The sequence below is a fragment of the Hippoglossus hippoglossus genome, chromosome 21 (assembly GCF_009819705.1).
Source record: "Hippoglossus hippoglossus isolate fHipHip1 chromosome 21, fHipHip1.pri, whole genome shotgun sequence".
Taxonomy (NCBI): Eukaryota; Metazoa; Chordata; class Actinopteri; order Pleuronectiformes; family Pleuronectidae; genus Hippoglossus; species Hippoglossus hippoglossus.
This window is the reverse complement of record NC_047171.1, coordinates 13035844-13050282: the sequence shown is the minus strand read 5'-3', so window position 1 is coordinate 13050282 and position 14439 is coordinate 13035844. Positions and strand designations below refer to the sequence as shown.

At 38.9% G+C, this 14439-nt stretch overlaps 1 protein-coding gene across 1 annotated transcript; it reads left to right on the top strand.

Annotated features, from left to right (window-relative positions):
- The first annotated feature begins 8952 nt into the window (after positions 1 to 8952).
- Positions 8953 to 13418, top strand: LOC117754965 (palmitoyltransferase ZDHHC23-like). The gene is given in 5 exon segments (XM_034574332.1): positions 8953 to 9071; positions 9766 to 9966; positions 9968 to 10351; positions 11165 to 11337; positions 13396 to 13418. Coding segments are annotated over 5 exon segments (900 nt in total).
- The last annotated feature ends 1021 nt before the right edge of the window (positions 13419 to 14439 follow it).

Here is a 14439-nt window from a genome sequence, read left to right as displayed (position 1 = left end):
TCAGATTTCTTAAAACAACTTTAAGATAGAGGTCAGTTTACGCTTTTTAAAAAGGTAGAAAACACAAACTTTAATGCCACAATTCAAAAAAGCTATGTTTTAAAATCTGTATTTTTTCTTTTTATAAGTACTGTATTCCCATTTTCCATTTTTTTAATTTATAGATACAATATCATGAGTGAGAGAGCAAGGAAAAGAACAAATGGAACATGCAATTGCATATTAATGAAGGTTACTTGAGTGTTGTCGTCGGCTGGAAGTAGATAAACATCAAGTCAGGTGTTCAGTCAGCTGGACAAATACTGTAAACCTCCCAAATTCAGACAGACATGGAGACGAGCAGCTGTAGGTTCCGGGGTCTTTGAAGGGGTCTGCAATTTCTTGTCTTTACCAGGATTCTCTTTAAAAAGCCTGACGTTTTATCTGTCTAATGTAACAAAATATTTGATTATTGGTATAATATTCTCTGTTTGAGGTTTTTCATCTCTCCATACAAAATTGAATAAAATATTAATGTGTGCTTACATTAGTAACAGCTGCTGAAGAACAGATTTATAAATAAATAACTAATCACTAACGTCATTCAACACACAGGAGGTCTTCAGTGACCTCAGGAGCTTTCAGTTTTGATAATGTTTTGGATATACACCTGAAGGATTATACTTTACTGAGAGATGAGGACATTTTGTGATCCTTCTGGTTTAAAAAAATGTTCACAAACCGCTTAAATCTGGAAATGAAGCTGTTTCGACCCACAACAAGCAGTGATCTGAGCTGGTGTGTGTGTGTCACCCTCCAAACCTGCAAGAAACATTCATCATCTTCATTGTTTCTCAGTGTAGCTGCTGGTGTTTGATGTTGGTGTGAAGTTTGAGCCAGTGTGGGCCACAATCGCACAACAGAACATAGCACAATGTGGCCATTGTTGAAGTTAGGAAGCCCTCTACATGCGTGTGTGTTTGTGTGTGTCTGCGCTGGTGTGTGTGTGTCGGCAGGCAGGGGCTGGTGGGGTTGGAGTGGGGGTGCGGTGGCGTCTTAACCACATTCCTAATTGCAGCAAATGACTTGGGAGGTTTGAGTGTAAGATATGTGAATGGAATCTCTGTTGCTGTGGGCTCAGTGACAGATGCATCACAAGCCTGATCACTGAAGTCAGACAGATTCTCTAGCAAATGACAGCATCAGCTCCCTAACATTCACAAACTGCTGGCACAAACATGACTTGTTAACATGACCAGTACACACTGGTGTCCAGACAGAATAGACACCAATCTGTTCTGACACCAATGTGTCCACTCTGGCATCTTTTGAAAAAAAGGGTTTTAAACGGATAAATGTGCAGCGTGCAAGCATGGATATATTGATATTGCATGTTTTAAATCATAAGCTGTATAGATTATATATGGATGTATGGATGTTCTTCAAAAATTCCTCCAGTTGTCGTCCTCTATCCTAAATCCCTGACACATTTTATTCCGAACTACTGGGCAGTTTCTTAGCTCTATAGTCCTAATTTTAGCTCTGTTCAGTATCTTAAACCGCTCTATCTAATAAACTGAACCCAGAAGTAAAGTCTATCTTCAGTGTGTTTTCGTGCAGCACATGTAATGATGTTAACCCAATATAGCACTAATTAGAGTGCATACCTCCGCCAAGGCCCAACAGTTCCTTACAATTCAAATCAGCTGCTATTCCCTGGGAAATTGGTAATAATGTTGAAAAGCCCCCCTTAATGTTAAAGAAAGTAAAATAACATTCCTGGATCCGTCCCCTGATCTGGATCCACACCAAAATTTAATGGATCCTTCCCCGACTCAGACCGCATCCTTCCATGTTTCATGGAAATCCATTCTGTTGTTTTTGTCTAATCTTTCTTATCAACAAACATAGAAACAAACCAACGGACAATATAACATGTTTAAATTATGCCCATCAATCTAGTTAAAAATTGGTGAGATACTAATTGTATCTTGACTCTGGATAATCTTGATGGTGAGCTGATCAAAACAAATTAAAAGTGTTCAAATGGACAGATGGACCCATTATATCACATATGGCACATGTTGCCAAAGCTGTTGTATAGGAATCTGATCTATAGAGAATTTTTTCTTTAATTTTATTTCTTGCAGAACTGTAAATCTCTGTATTTTCTTCTATTGAGAGACTTTTGTCAGATCAGAGTGATACACATCATTCAATCTATCCATGGTGAATAAAGAAAAAAGGTCAAGTTGCTTGCTTCTGTGTGTCCTGGTGAGTGAAAAGGTGCGTAACTTGGTCTTTACCTGAGTTCAACCAGCCACATAAACAGCGCTTTCATGTCCACTTCTGCCCTGGGTGGCTGCGTAACATGAGCTGAGAGAGGAGGTGAACCTGCCCGGCCTCGTATTGTCTCAGGCCAGTGGGAACAGAGAGACTGGAGGGACTGTGCGGGTCGAACAGGTGGACCCCTGCAGGTGATGGAGCCCTTCTTCACAGATTAGCTGCACTTTTGTAAGAACAAAATGAACGCAGACTTGAGAGAGGTCTGTTTGGCCCCGCAGTCAAATCAGTGGTGAAGATATTAGGTTTCACCTGAGAGTTTAAGCCCTTTACACAGAAGTTAATGAGTTAAAGGTAAAATTCTGCTCACTCTGTATTCCCCTTAAATAAACAAAACTGTAGAGTATTCAACATGATTTTGACCTTTAAGAAAGAGGGAAATAACACATTTAATATATAATTGCCTTTCAGTTATGGAGCCTGTATTATATTGCAACATTACGATTAGATTTGTCTTTTACATAAAGCTGTTCTTCTAATCAATGTTTTAAAGCTACAGACAAAGAAACATAACTGCAGCTGTTACAACCTCCAAACTTCCTATTTTAAATCTTTTTAATTTCATATGCCCATGCAGAGAGGCATAGATCCAGTTATTGCCGATGGTTCGAATCTCACATTTTGCCACTTTCATGCCGAAATTGTTTGGTTTTAGGAGCCGTTAAACTCAGATCCTGTTCAGACAGAAGGGCCGGCTTCTTAAATTTCACCGACGACATAACAGAGACTGATGGAGGAAACCAAACCCAACAGTTATCAGAGAGGCAAGGAAACATGTCCAAAATGCACAGATGGCATCGGCAATTTGCGAATGTGCCACGCCATAAAAACATAGTGATGACTGCAATGCGGTGTAAGTCCAGTCTGATTTCTAATGGCATTTACGTAGACATACAATGTACATTCCATGCTGTTGTAGTAACGCTGTGAGGATTTAGTCTGTTTTGCAATCAAGACGACTCACGCCCTCCTTGAGAGAGATGCTAAGGATAGCAGCAGTGTTAATGGTTGGGTTTCACAGATTTGACGCCTCCATTGAGCGCTTATTAAGTTTTAGAAGCTAAAGAGTGGGTCAGAAAGGTCGGCTCCTTAAGTTCCAGTGCAAGGAAGCGCTGGCAGAGGAAACCAAACCCACAAGTGATGGGAGAGGCAAGGAAACAGGCTCAAAATGTACAGTTGGCATTGGCAAATTAAAAGACGCGTTTTAATTTTGGTGCCTTGGAATAAAGCCATATTGATTACCACAAATTAAAGAACAGATAATATATTGTTTAAATAAAAATAAAAAACAGCTGGAGTCTAACTGATAATATCATTCATACAGTTCAAAGTCATGACTTGTTGACCTGAATAGCCATAGTAAACCTAAATGAATGTTCATGCTGCAGTGTTGTAACCTCTTTGAAAGAAATGCAGAGTGGTATCAATGTAATTCAGCAATCTACGTGAGTAAAAGTAATTTAGTTCAAATCAAATCATCTTACAGCTCTCGCACTGAGTGTCACTGAAGTGTGGGGATGCTGAGTGGCCATAGAAGCTGTGTCTGCATCAGTGGCTGCGTTTAGCGCAGCTTTAAATCGCACTGTGTGAAAGTGTGAGCAGCTGATCCTGTCCCTGTTGTGACAGTGGCGTGGTCCTTTGTGGAGGGACCATCCGCAGTAAATCTGCTCCACTCCCCCCGCACAAAGGACCTCTTCCATTTATGGCTCCTGGGTGGGGGGTGTGCCGCTGAATCAACAATGAGGGGTGCAGGACCTTGCAGACCTCTCTGAATTCTTTCTCAGGCAGGCTGCACAGATGACACAGGAAATTCTGGGGATTCCTTTATCAGGGCCTGCAAAGTGCAAAATCATTTATGCTTTAGGGCATAAGAATGGCCTGTGACATCTATTATTTTATCTTGGCATCTTAAACATTAGAGCTTTTACATGAATTTCTTATCTTGTGAAAACCATATGGAATAATCAATGTGTATTATTTTCAAATCAGGCATAAGCCCATGGAATTTAAGAACTTTTTCAACCCATTATAAAATTCAATGCTCCAATGAATCTTTAAACAGCATAAAGATGAATTTAAGAAACTTTCAGAAATGAACAGATCAATTCTAAGCATGTGAAAGATTGTGGTCTATCACAGACAATGAACCTGACTCATGGAACAAAATACAGCCCATCCTGAAATTAGTAACGCTTCCAACCTTTGGACATTTTAGAAACCTTCCAACTTCCAGTTGCAATTGTTTTATGTTAAAATTTAATTTTTATTTTGCAATTTAGGGCTTATTTATTTTAATTGTAGTGTCTGACAAAACTCTATTTTATTTAAATTAATTAGTTATTTATTTATTTTAGGATTTAAAGACATGTTTTAAATGACCTTTACTTTCGTGAATTAATAATTGTTTATTAGAATGCTCCAATGTTGTTGTTGTTGTTGCTTTTTTCCCTCCTCTTTCTCTATCTCTGTAATCTAACATTGTTTTAAATGAGGATCACCCTTGAATGATTTCTGAAGTATAAATGAAGGTTGTATGTATGTAATTTATTAGCAGACTGTAGATAAATCTAGCATTACAGTGATCTTCAACACAGACTGGCCCATTGTGGAGCATCAAACTTTAACCTTACATCCGTTACGAGCTCCAAACTGAAAACTTCCTCTCAATTGTTATTGTCTAGCAACGCTCGTCATTAAAGCCTTTGTTGTTAAAAATAGCTTCTCATCAGGGGAAAAGCCGCCATGACTAATTCTTAGGAAACACATGCTCGATTACGAACCCCCCCGCTGAAGGTCTCCGACTTAAACTCCGCTCGTGTCCGGAGCTGTGCAGAACAGGCTCAACCTTTCTAACTGAGAGGTCAAGAAACAGTCGGTAGATCATTTCCATGTTTTGCAAGAAGCACAAAGATGAATGTGTACAGACACTGCAGAGGATTTTTTTTATTTACCTCCTCTGTGTCCTGAGCTCAAAAACATATGGAAACATGAGAAGAATGAATAAACCGCCCACTGCTACGTTGGTTTTGTTTGAAAACATTTCAACTTTTAAGCCGAAGCTGAAAATGTTCATGTGATTTGACTAAAAGGGTGAGTTGCCAAGGTGATGAATGCTCCAATAGACCCAGCAGGAGCTCAGTGGAGAGAATCCACCAACAGCCTAATCACTCTACTGAGCCAGAAACCTGGCTGCGTTAAATACAACACGACCATTACTGCACCTGCTGACCCTGAGTACAGAGTCCAGAGCAGAGAATACAGTACATGATGAAAATTGGATTATCGGTTTAACCAAGGTCAAAAAAGGTATATTTTAATATAATTTATATGCATTTAAAATTAGTAGAGCTCAAGCTGTGTTACACTGAATCATCATCTCAGCTACACATCTGAAAAAAGTCTTCCCCCTTACGAAACCACATGTAAATCAGCTATAGATCCAGATTTTTATTTGGATCCGCAAGATGCAACATACAAATTCACCACCAGATGTCACTAAATTCTACACACTGAACCTTTAAAGTTCAGAACAGTTAATAAATCTTAGAATTTACGAATATCCCTGGCAGAATATGAGATAAGGCAGCCACACTCTGTCAGAACAGAGGCATTGGCTTGGAAATTCTTTGGCATCCACTAATCGAGACCCATGAACCTCTTCCATCTGACTACACATAGACTCTCACATACAGAAAAAGAGCAAACAAGACTTTAATGCTGAAAACCAAAAGCTGCAGAACAAATTTATTTGTACTAAATCTTTTTGAGTCAGGCCAACTTCTGTCAGTTTTCCTGCAGAGATCATTAAAACATCATCATCATTATGATTGTTCTTTTGAGGATTTTAGATGATCATAGGAGATTGTATCTAAATATACATGTTAATATTCAGTGTAACATCTGTCTTCCACCCTCAGCCTGTCTTTTGCCAGTATAAATACACAGAAGACACTGTGTGGTCATGGAGTTCAAGCTTGAGCTCTTCTAATCTATTAAGCAATAATGGCCCTCAATGCTCACCTCATAGATGTCAGCTGCTGTTTATCTTTTGAGTCTCTGCAAAAAAACTAAAACAAACAGAAAAATAAATAAGAAGATAACCAGTGATCAATAACTCAACTCAAAATGTCAGGGTTGTTATTTTTCAATGGAACGTCCTGTTTTCTTCGAGACAAAATGTCAATATGAGCCGGTGTTGTGACATTTCGTGAGCATGTTTTCTCCTCACAACCTTTCTTATGGCAGCAGCGTATAGGCTGTAATTAAAAGTTGATTGAAAGTGTAATTATACAAACCATATATAAAGTTCATAAGAATGTCTTGAATACAAGGTGTCAGAATTACTTTATGTCTGTTTGCAAACTTCTTATTGAATGTTTAGATGTTATAACCCTCTGTGAGTTTTCTTAAAGAAAGATTATTGTTTCAGTGTTGTTTGGATTATTATAAAAGAAGACAGAGTTGAGATTTTGGGGTTATTGAAACTAGAATGATTCATACCTTGTGTGACTGACACCGCATTTGAATTCAATAGATTTTTATTTTTATTTGGATCTGCACCAAATTGCACACACTCATGAATATCAGTCACCTGAAAATTTTGTATTTATACAATCACTGATCCATAAATTATTTTCTGAGAAATCAATGGACATGTTGACAAACGACATACCTCACAATGTTAAAGAAAGTGAAAAGAATTCCCATAGCCTCCACGTTTTCCGGATCCACAAAACTATTTAATGGGTTATTTCCTGGCCCATATCCTTCCATTAAGTTTCGTGGTAATCTGTCATATAGTTTTTGCGTAATCCTGTTTAATAACAGACAAACGCAGACGATCGCATAACCTCCTTGATGGAGGTAAAGATTATGGAAATTTTCAATACATGAGGGAATAACATGTTGAATTCTGTGAACTGGTAATAAGTATCATCAGTTTAATCATCATCTTTAATAATGTGAGGCAACTTCCCAAATTTCTCTGGCACCTAAGAAATATTAAATAATGTATGGGTATTTCAAGCATTAAGCTAAATTATTGATAGCAGAGCAGAAGACAAAAAGAAGGCGGGGCATAGTAGTTTTGTATTTGTGTTTTTTCTAACAGCAAACAAAGATAAAACAATAGGAACTGGGAGGAAACATATTGAATACATACACATTAGTACACAAACGTTTTGTGATTGTTGTTCCAAGAGCTGAGTCAGGATCCGCTCCTGTGTAAATGGTCATTTGGAATGCATGATAAAAGCTGCTTACATCATGTGTCCTGTCATTTGGCATCATTTCCATTTCTTTGAGCACTGGGGTGATTATAACACCAGCTGCCCTGCAACTGAAACAGAGGGGAAACCATTAAAGATTAAAATCATAATCGGCTAACTGGACATTACGGCCATAACAACAGGAAAACTTAAGCGTAATGCAGCAAGTACTTGAGCAGCAATAACGACAATCTATGTTGTTAACCTGTGGTCTGTCCTGTTACAAGTGTTTTGGCACATCCTCATGTTGACTGTGAACTGTAAGATATGTAAAATATGATGAATTCTTTAGAGGAATCTACTTCTTCTTTCAAAAGACTTTAAAAATATTTACATTTTCCCCATGAAATATCTTAACTGGGACCAAGTGTAGACAAAAAGTTGGATTTAGAAAAGATATATGTATATTTGAACCCAGATTACTGCAATAATACTGTCAAAATTCACCCGCCATCAAACAGTCTCATCAGCTGAAGCTTCGATGAAAAGAATCTTGATTAGATGAGATAATTACTCGCATGACTTCCATTGTTAACTTCTACGTGACTCCGGATGCAGAATTTCTGCCGGGCATCTGAGCGCAGAGACAATGCCGCACTGATGAGCATTGACATAAAGACCCATTGGCCCGTGGCGGGAGAGGATTGCTTGTCTTTTCAGGGAAACAATGGGCAGACAGTACTGTACTGGGTGTTGGGGTCCTGCCGCAGAACAGCCAGAGAAAACTCATCAGAGAAGCCCTCAATGACAAAACAAGTAGAATACCTAGATATGACAAACTGTGATAGGAGCTTGGCCTTTGCTAGTTAGTAAAGCTTTGGTCAGGATATCTCTCCAGGGGCGTTTCAAACATGCACGATTGAATGTGACTTCAGAAGAAAAACAAACATCGAGGAGGACCGACGTGTGTCTGTATTGCAGTGAAAAACACAAGAAAGACTAAGGCTACGTTGTAGCACTAATGGGCTCAGGCATTTCGAAGCCTGTTGCGGTTAGTGGAGAGAGCGATCAATAGAGCCTCCCACCGTTCAGTGCTCGGGCCCTAATTAGTTGCTTTTAATTGATAAGTGGTTTTATATCATTATAAGATATCATTGTAAGATAGATGAAATATTGCTGCCAATTCAGATGTAAAGTAAACCCTCTATAATTACGATAATTGCTCCTATATATATGTTGATATGTATGTATATATGTGCTTTTTTCAAAGTTATAGATCGTGTGTGTGTGTTTTTGTGTTATAGATTCTGTCAGTACATTTCCATAGATATGTTCCCTGCACTAATAGTTTGTTTTAATGGTGTAGTTCATTTGTGCATCGCCCCAGAGAACGAAGTTGCCCTGTGAACTTCAGGAAGCCATAATGAAATGGGAGAAGTTAAAGCCTCCGGAGCCAGATGATCCCATGTGCTGCTGCGAGTGTGATATCTACCAGTACGGATGCTGCTGTGACTGTGAAGATCTGGACGAGGCCTTTAACAGGTTAGAAGAAGTATGACCTTTAATGAGACACAAAAGGGTCACAAGGTGATTTACAGACATCAAATACAATTTAGATGCAATTCTCAATATCATATTTTAGCCATAATTGTTCCAAAAGCTAAAAAAAGTACTTGTTAGAATAAAACCATGTAAATAACCATGCATGGTGATTATGACAGATGAGTGACAGCATCAGTTGCAGCAGGTCAGTTTACAGCACCACAGGAAACATTGCACATGGGAGATTTTTTGTGAACAAGCTCAGCTAAAATATCCTTTGGGATAATGGGGGTCACATATCTCTGACTCGGTTATTTTGGGCATCAAGGACTCAAAGGTTTTGGAATCCCTGCTTTAGTACAATAAACTTCAGGCCGAGTGACGAAATGTCCCAGGGCCCCAGATCCTTCTGAGACTTCATGACTTCATGTTGCAATGTATTTAATCATAAATTCATTTTATTTTATCCATTTATTTATCTTTTTACAGTTTATTTAAAACCAAACACGTGTGACATCACACCAAAGCACAATATTAAAATTACAGGGTCTGACCCTTCTAATAAGAAAACAACATGTGATTTTTCCTCATATCATCTTATTAGTTTGATCAATGAAAGTGTATTAGCATCATTCCTAATTAAGTTTTTTTATTTTCAAGTGTTTGTAACTCTGCCTGAATGTATGCGCTGCAGGTGGCTGAGACACAAACCCCCTCACAGCGAATGTCACTCTCCTGTTCTCGGGGCCCTGATTCACAACCTGGAGATCTCCATGATCCCGGCCCTGGTGCTGCTGCCTCTGCTGCTCCGGGCCGCAGCGCTGCACTACCTGCTGGGCATCATCATCCTGACAGCTCTGCCCAGCCTGGTCCTCTGGTACTACTACGCCACGCACCCTCTTCTTCCTTACTCTGGCGCTGTTCTCTCTGGCCTACATGTATTACCTCTTCATCACAGAGATTCTATCGCGTGGGGACGTCAGCCATCTGCAGCTGTGCACTGTGACTGCTGGGATGATCCTCACCATCGGATCTCTCATTCACACCAAGAGAGGCCCAGGGTTTCACACCACCTCCTATCACAGCCAGAGTGAGGAGGTTAACAAGGACTCTACACATCTTAATGGATCCATCCAATCAGCGGCCTCCTCCTCCTCTCCTCCTGCCCTGACAGAAAAGTGGAGCAGATGCTCTGTGTGCAAAACAATGCGACCCCCGCGGGCCGGACACTGTCGAACCTGTGGATCTTGCGTCAAGCGTCTGGACTACCACTGTGTCTGGTGGGTTGGATTTGATATTATAACATCTTTATACTTCTTTGAATTGTACATTCACACCACATCATGAAAGTGAATATTGAATTATGACAGATTAGATAACTGCCCTGTAATTACACAACAACGTTCATGTCTTAAGCAAAGACTCCTACTGTACCCACTGGTTTCCTCAGGGCCGTGCACAGACATTTTGGGGACCGGGGGCTCAAGTGAAAAACTCTTTGCATCCAAAGATTGATTTTTAAATGGAAACTGCTCCCAGCAAAAATGTCTTGAAATGTAAACTTGAACTAGAAAACTGGTAAACTGGGATCTGTCTCAGGCCAACCAGGAAGACAGGGTGTCTATTTGTTTGTGAGCTTTATTAGACACTTTCCTGAACTGCACACTGCCAAGAACATTAAAGATGATGATGTCAGTTTTATAAATCTCTTTATACCTCATGCACAGTTTCTGAATTGTTTCATTGTCTGCAATAGACTTACAACCTCAAAGACAAAAGAATAAAATGTATATATGATGTTAATCTTCCTGTTTATTATTCACATTTACTATATAGATAGAAACTCCAGAACCAACCATGATATACTGTGAGTATACTGAATCTATTACCACCAAACTAGAATAACCCACATGATAGTCTGACCAGGAAATATTCAATAGTCTTTCAAATGTAAACTTCAAATACTACATCTACTGAGTTATTTTAAATACAGCAGGTATATGGAGCCAACATATCCAGGTCAGCTTGGGTCTCACAGATCTTTGTCTTGTGGGTCTGTGTTGTGTTTGTGTGTTTGTGTTGAGGTGTTGCAGGATAAACAGCTGTGTCGGACAGGCAAACCACCGCAGTTTCCTGCTGACCCTCTTGGTGTTCGTGCTGACCTCTCTGTATGGGATCAGTTTGGTGCTTTGCAGCATCTGTCCTCGGCAGTATGTCATGACGGCTCTCTTCTACTGCCCCGGTGTCTACAGCCAGTCCAGGTACAGCACTCTATATATCATAAATACATGTTTATGTATCATATCTTCTGTCTCATCCCAACAACTACATCAGAAATCCACATTGAAAAAGTTCACCAAATTAATATAAACACAAAAATTGACTTTACTTGTTGCTATTAGATAATAGGTATGATATGATATTAGTAGAATTTGTAAGGACATATATTGTACTGCCTCATCTTTGATACATTGATGTATTAGAGTCATCAGTATTTGATTGTGGGAAACAGTTAAAAGAAGATTCTATTTGGAAATTTTTGACTACTTATTTAAATGTTGTCCATGTTTTGAGGCAATTTAATTTGAAACAAGTCAGAGCCTTTGGAACGGCTGTCAAAAAATACAATTAACTTTCAAAACACGAAAGTAACTAAAAGTACAAAAGTAACTAAAAGTACAAAAGTAACTAAAAAGTAACTAAAAGTACAAAAGTAACTAAAAGTACAAAAGTAACTAAAAAGTAACTAAAAGTACGAAAGTAACTAAAAGTACAAAAGTAACTAAAAAGTAACTAAAAGTACGAAAGTAACTAAAAGTACAAAAGTAACTAAAAAGTAACTAAAATTACGAAAGTAACTAAAAAGTAACTAAAAGTACAAAAGTAACTAAAAAGTACAAAAGTAACTAAAAGTACAAAAGTAACTAAAAAGTAACTAAAATTACAAAAGTAACTAAAAAGTAACTAAAAGTACAAAAGTAACTAAAAAGTAACTAAAAGTACGAAAGTAACTAAAAAGTAACTAAAATTACGAAAGTAACTAAAAAGTAACTAAAAGTACAAAAGTAACTAAACAGTAACTAAAAGTACGAAAGTAACTAAAAGTACAAAAGTAACTAAAAAGTAACTAAAATTACAAAAGTAACTAAAAAGTAACTAAAAGTACAAAAGTAACTAAAAAGTAACTAAAAGTACGAAAGTAACTAAAATTACAAAAGTAACTAAAAAGTAACTAAAAGTACGAAAGTAACTAAAAGTACGAAAGTAACGAAAACTAACGAAAACTAACAAAGTAACGAAAAGTACGAAAGTTACGAAAAGTTACAAAGTAACGACAAGTAACACAAAGTAACTAACAGTAACGAAAAGTTACAAAGTAACGAAAAGTAACGAAAAGTAACTAAAGAAACTAAAAATAACGAAAAGTTACGTAAAGTAACGTAAAGTAACATAACGTAGGTGGCGCTATGACCCTGAACTAATATTAATATATGGATGTGTTCAGGTCAGGATTGTGATCATAGGTCAGTAGTTCGGAGCCGGTTGGATAATGCAGAGTGGATTTACAAAGTACTTCCTGTTTCATGGCGAATCAGTAGGTGGCGCTATGACACTGAGGAAATATTGACACATAGAGCTGTTCAGGCTTGGTCTCTGATCATGAGACAGCAGTTTGGTGGTGATAGGACAATGCACACTGGACTTATGACAACATCGTCTCCTTTGGTGAAGGATGAACCTTCGCCGCACCTCAATGTTTACACGGTTTGAGGAAATGTCACAATTTGGACCATGATCCAATGACTTGACTGAGCTCTTTTGAGCTGTATATTGTAAAGCAGCCAGGAGCAGTTCATCAAAGTAACAACATGTCACTTCCTGTAGCCAGCAGGTGGCGCTGGGATTTTAAGTCAAGATTTCTGTGTAGATGTCACCAGGCCGGGACTCTTGTCTTACATGTCTAGTTTGGACTCGATTGGAACAAATATGTCAGAGATACAGAACCTCTTGTTTTGATGCGGTGTAATCAAACTTTGATGCCACACCACGGTCACACTGTGTGACGAAATATCGATCTTTGAGTTAGTTTTTATCTCCATCTTGTTTAAATGACACTCATCTCAATATGAAGTTGATCTGATGAAAGCCCTACGACAAGTTCGTCAAAGTAAAAATGTGAAAAATGGCCAAAATGGCCACTAAAGTCAAAATGGCGGGCTTCCTGTTTGGTCTAGCATGTCTATCCAAGAGACTTATTTGTTTGTTATGAGAAGACACATGTCCCTAATGGTTTTTTGTACATGTCCGCAACTCGTGGTGCCAGGGCTGCCCTTTAGGGGGCGCTAGTCAGTTATTTTGCCACGCCCATTCCTTAAAACCATATGAATGTCTGCAGGGGGGGCTGTTGCTACACAAATGTAGTTTGAGGGAGATAGACCCATGAACACGGAAGTTACAGCAATTTCGTGTGTCACAGCGAGTCGATGAACTTTAACGCCACGCCATTAATATGGCGTTTGACGAAAAGTCACAGTAATCTTATGCCTACATTATCAATGTCTTGAGACCCTTTTGACATAGGTCTGACATGGCTGCGGTCAGTAGATGAGGAGGAATACTTACAAGTGTAAGACATGCAAAAAACAAGACATTTCCTGTTGCCACCAGGGGGCGCTGTGTTTTTAAGTCATGATTTCTGTGTAGATGTCATCAGGCCGGGACTTTTGTCTTACATGTCTAGTTTGGACTCGATTCGACCAAATATGTCCGAGATACAGAACCTCTTGTTTTGATGGCGTGTAATCAAACTTTGACGCCACGCCACGGTCACACCGTGTGACGAAAAATCGATCTTTGAGGTAGTTTTCATCTCCATCTTGTTGTGATGACACGCATCTCCATATGAAGTTGATCTGATGAAAGCCCTGGGACAAATACATCAGAGTAAAAATGTGGAAAATGGCAATATGGCCACTAAAGTCAAAATGGCGTGCTTCCTGTTGCTTTTTTCCCATTGCACCTCCGACCTTTTTTGTTTGTCTTGTCATGATACACCTGGGCTACGATTTTTGTGAAGATCGGTGAAAGCTAAGTGAGGGGCTTTTCCTTAGATGGCGCTGTTGAGCCATTTTTCCACGCCCATTTCAAATTACTCCAGAATACAATTACTTTTTGGGGTTTTGAATTCCCTGCAAACTTTGGTAACAATTTGAGCATGTCTAGGCCCTGAAAAAGCCCCAAAAGGGAAATACAAATCCTTCGAAATACAATAGGGCCTCCCACCGTCGGTGCTCGGGCCCTAATAATCCTTTCAATTTCAATAGGGCCTCCCACCGTCGGTGCTCGGGCCCTAAAAATCATGGATGAA